The sequence below is a fragment of the Tripterygium wilfordii genome, chromosome 14 (genome assembly GCF_013401445.1).
Source record: "Tripterygium wilfordii isolate XIE 37 chromosome 14, ASM1340144v1, whole genome shotgun sequence".
NCBI classification, from domain to species: Eukaryota; Viridiplantae; Streptophyta; class Magnoliopsida; order Celastrales; family Celastraceae; genus Tripterygium; species Tripterygium wilfordii.
In genome coordinates, this window is record NC_052245.1 from 9,169,207 (window position 1) to 9,172,338 (window position 3,132).

The 3,132-nt window shown below is 36.0% G+C and overlaps 1 protein-coding gene across 1 annotated transcript; it reads right to left on the minus strand.

Annotated features, from left to right (window-relative positions):
* Positions 1 to 665: 665 nt before the first annotated feature.
* LOC120015635 (transcription factor FAMA) lies at positions 666 to 2,699 on the minus strand. The gene is made up of 4 exons (XM_038868143.1): positions 2,401 to 2,699; positions 1,588 to 2,295; positions 1,017 to 1,460; positions 666 to 941 (listed from the first exon to the last, which is right to left on the minus strand). The coding sequence occupies exons 1-4, from the start codon at positions 2,422 to 2,424 to the stop codon at positions 852 to 854; spliced, it is 1,266 nt and encodes a 421-aa protein (XP_038724071.1). The 5' UTR covers positions 2,425 to 2,699; the 3' UTR covers positions 666 to 851.
* Between the last annotated feature and the right edge of the window lie 433 nt (positions 2,700 to 3,132).

The following is a 3,132-nucleotide window of genomic DNA, read 5'->3' on the forward strand; positions in this document are numbered from 1 at the left end:
AAAACCACGAGAGGAGGATAAGAAAATTCGTAGAGGCATCCCAGAACGGACAATACCTAAATGGCAGAAATACCATCCACACCAACCAAAAATACCCCACATGTTTCAACCTTTGTAAGTGCATAAAGTTGGGACAAAATAGGAGTTGAATGAATCAAACCCAAATCAATTAGGGTTGGAGGATGAATGAACCTTTTCTCAATTCCAGAAATAATTAATACTAGGGGACCCTTATGATCATGAGCATGGAAATACACATAAACATCCAAAAAGGTTTTGAACAATTTCTGACAAGTCAACCGACTGCAAGAAGGTACGGGACCCGTTGACCTTCTACCTCATAATTGTTTTCTGCAAATTAAATCATTCAATTGATCAATCAAACATCATTTCACTACATATCTCTGACTCCCCTAGCCTCCCTCTCTTCGACATAAATCAAAGAATGACAAAGGACAGAATGCGATTGAACATAAACCTTTTGTTTTGTTATACGTCATAAGATTAAACTTTTCTTTTGGGAGATACATATAAATTGCAAACAATTACATTACTTGCCAGTTACAAAGAATCTTCATCAAAATTAATGTATGTTAATTTGATAGGAATTAGATTGAAATTACAATTTCCCAAAGAAAATATATTAGATAATTGATGCACGTCTCCTTTAATACAAACTTCTATTAACATATATTTCTATTTAATTAATTTCTACAATAAACCTGAAAATTATTGAAAATTCTGAAATCCTGAATAAGAAAAAGAAATGAGAATCCAATAAAATAACAATGTACTTATCATGATGAGAGAAATAATTGAACAAAGATGGATATTGGACAAGATCATATGCTTCATATGCTGGTGTTGGCATGTATGAAACTGAATATCTGTTGAACTGAGTTTGCTATGTCTTCTGCTGTGAACCTCGAATCACTTGTCACCTACAAAAACACAATTCATTAACATACATATATATATAAGTGAAAAATGGTATATATATACATATATATATGTACCTTGACATTGAAGGAGTAAAGAACAGTTTGTTCAATAGTGGTGATGTTGGTGTGCAGTATACTAAGTTGCAAATCTTCAAGTCCTGCAATGGTCTTAGTGAGCTGTCCTGGTCTTCTCCTTGAGAGGATCTTGATTATGGCATCAAACCCTAACACCTTCACTTCAACATCAGCCAAACATGATTTGCTCTCCGCGGTCTCCTCCCGGAGTCCGATCTCCAAATTCATTACATCATCATTAATTTGATTAGCAAGAGGCAAAGGAGGTAAAAATGTCGGTGGTTGAATATTTGCAATCTGAGAGGGATCTCCTGAAGCAACCATCTGTCTTGGAGTAGCTTCTCCATAGATTCTTCTTCTTTTCTGTGATTCTAGGCATTGAAGAAGTTGCTCTAACTCTCTCACAAACTCGATCGCTCCTCCGATAATCGATGCTTGATCTCCCTACAAATTAATTGACACCAATTCATATTCTCATTTTCTTTTCATATATACTGTTTGCATGCAGATTCATGTTTTAAAGGACTCAGATTAATTTAAAGGAAGAAATATAGATAATTTCAAAACTTACCCTTTGAACATACGAGCCAGGCATGAGCGATCTCAAGACGACAAGATGCTCATTCATTTGCTTCCTCCTATTTCTTTCAACAGCAATATGAGTCATTCTCTGGCTCTCAACTTCCTCACTTGTCTTTATACTTCTTGGTCTTTTTCTCTTGTTCTTCATCACTTCTACAGGCAAAGGGATGATAGCATTCTTCTCCGGATCCGAAACCCTAGCTTCTTCATTTATCTCTTTTGCATCTTCTTCTCCTTCCACATCATCATGACCATTAATATTCAATCCATGAAATAACCTCTCTTCATTGATCATCTCTCCACTAATCGATTGAGTATGAGGCACCATTAGAGATGAGGGATCTTCTGCTTTCTCGTTCAACACCGGAAACTTGAGGAAGTAAACCGGATCAATAATTCCGGTTTCTTCTTCGTTGGATGATACTTTGTCTTGATGATTCAAGCCCAACTTGGATCCGAAATCTGCAAATTGCATTACATCCGCAAAGCTCAACTTATCTAGAGAATTATTTGGAGTACAATACCCAGAAGAAGATATCTGTTGAGCTTGTTGTTGTTGGTGAGGTTGATTCAACATGTAATCAATCATTCCACTGTTGTTGTTGTTATCACCAGAAGTTTGGCCGATTCGCGGCTTCATGTGTTTGTTTTGATGGAGGTTGTCTAGAGAGTAATCTAGACTACCCATAAAACTTGCCTGTAATAACATGTTGTTGACCATGAAAAGATTTATCAACAAAAACAATCAAACAGTGCCAAAGAAGATGAAGATGACAAGATATAAGCTTAAAATATATATTACCTGGTAATTCTCCTCTTTCTCCATCGCTATATATACCGATAACTTTAATCGAAAACCCTAGTTGAGCTCAATTCATGTAAGGACAAACCCTAGTTAAAACTACTCCCAGTTTGGTCTTCCATGCACCTGAAACACATAAACCAATATCACAAATATTGGTAAGTTTTGGACGATATTGGTTTATCAGCTTCAATGATGTTGGGACAGTAAATTAAAATGGTAGCTAATAAGACAAATTAAGGTGAAAAACAAAGGGTGTTTTCGAGTAGAAAGGATGGGGTACCACCATTGAAGTTGATGTAGATGAACTGAAAATTGTTTTGTGAAGAAAAGTGTGTGTATGGGTGTATGTATATAATGGGCCAGGGGGTTGCATGTGAGAGTTGGGTTTTGACTTTCGGAGCCTTTTGGAGTAATATCCACCTCACACTTCACATTATCTGTGTGTCATGCTCTCTCACACTCAGAGGCAAATACAACGCTCTCTAGCTTTACTTTACCACCGCTTTTCATGACTCTAATTAAACCATGGAGGCTGCGGCATTACTACACATTTTCATCAAACATTTCAACTTTCAAACTTTGAATTTCAACACCTTAATTGATATGTAATATGCTTCCGTGACAGGAGAAATTTTTTGTACTTATCAACATTGTATTTATTTTTTTCAAGAAAATTATTACCTAAACAATATTACTGCTAAAATCAAGTCAAGGTCTTTTGTGGAGGCA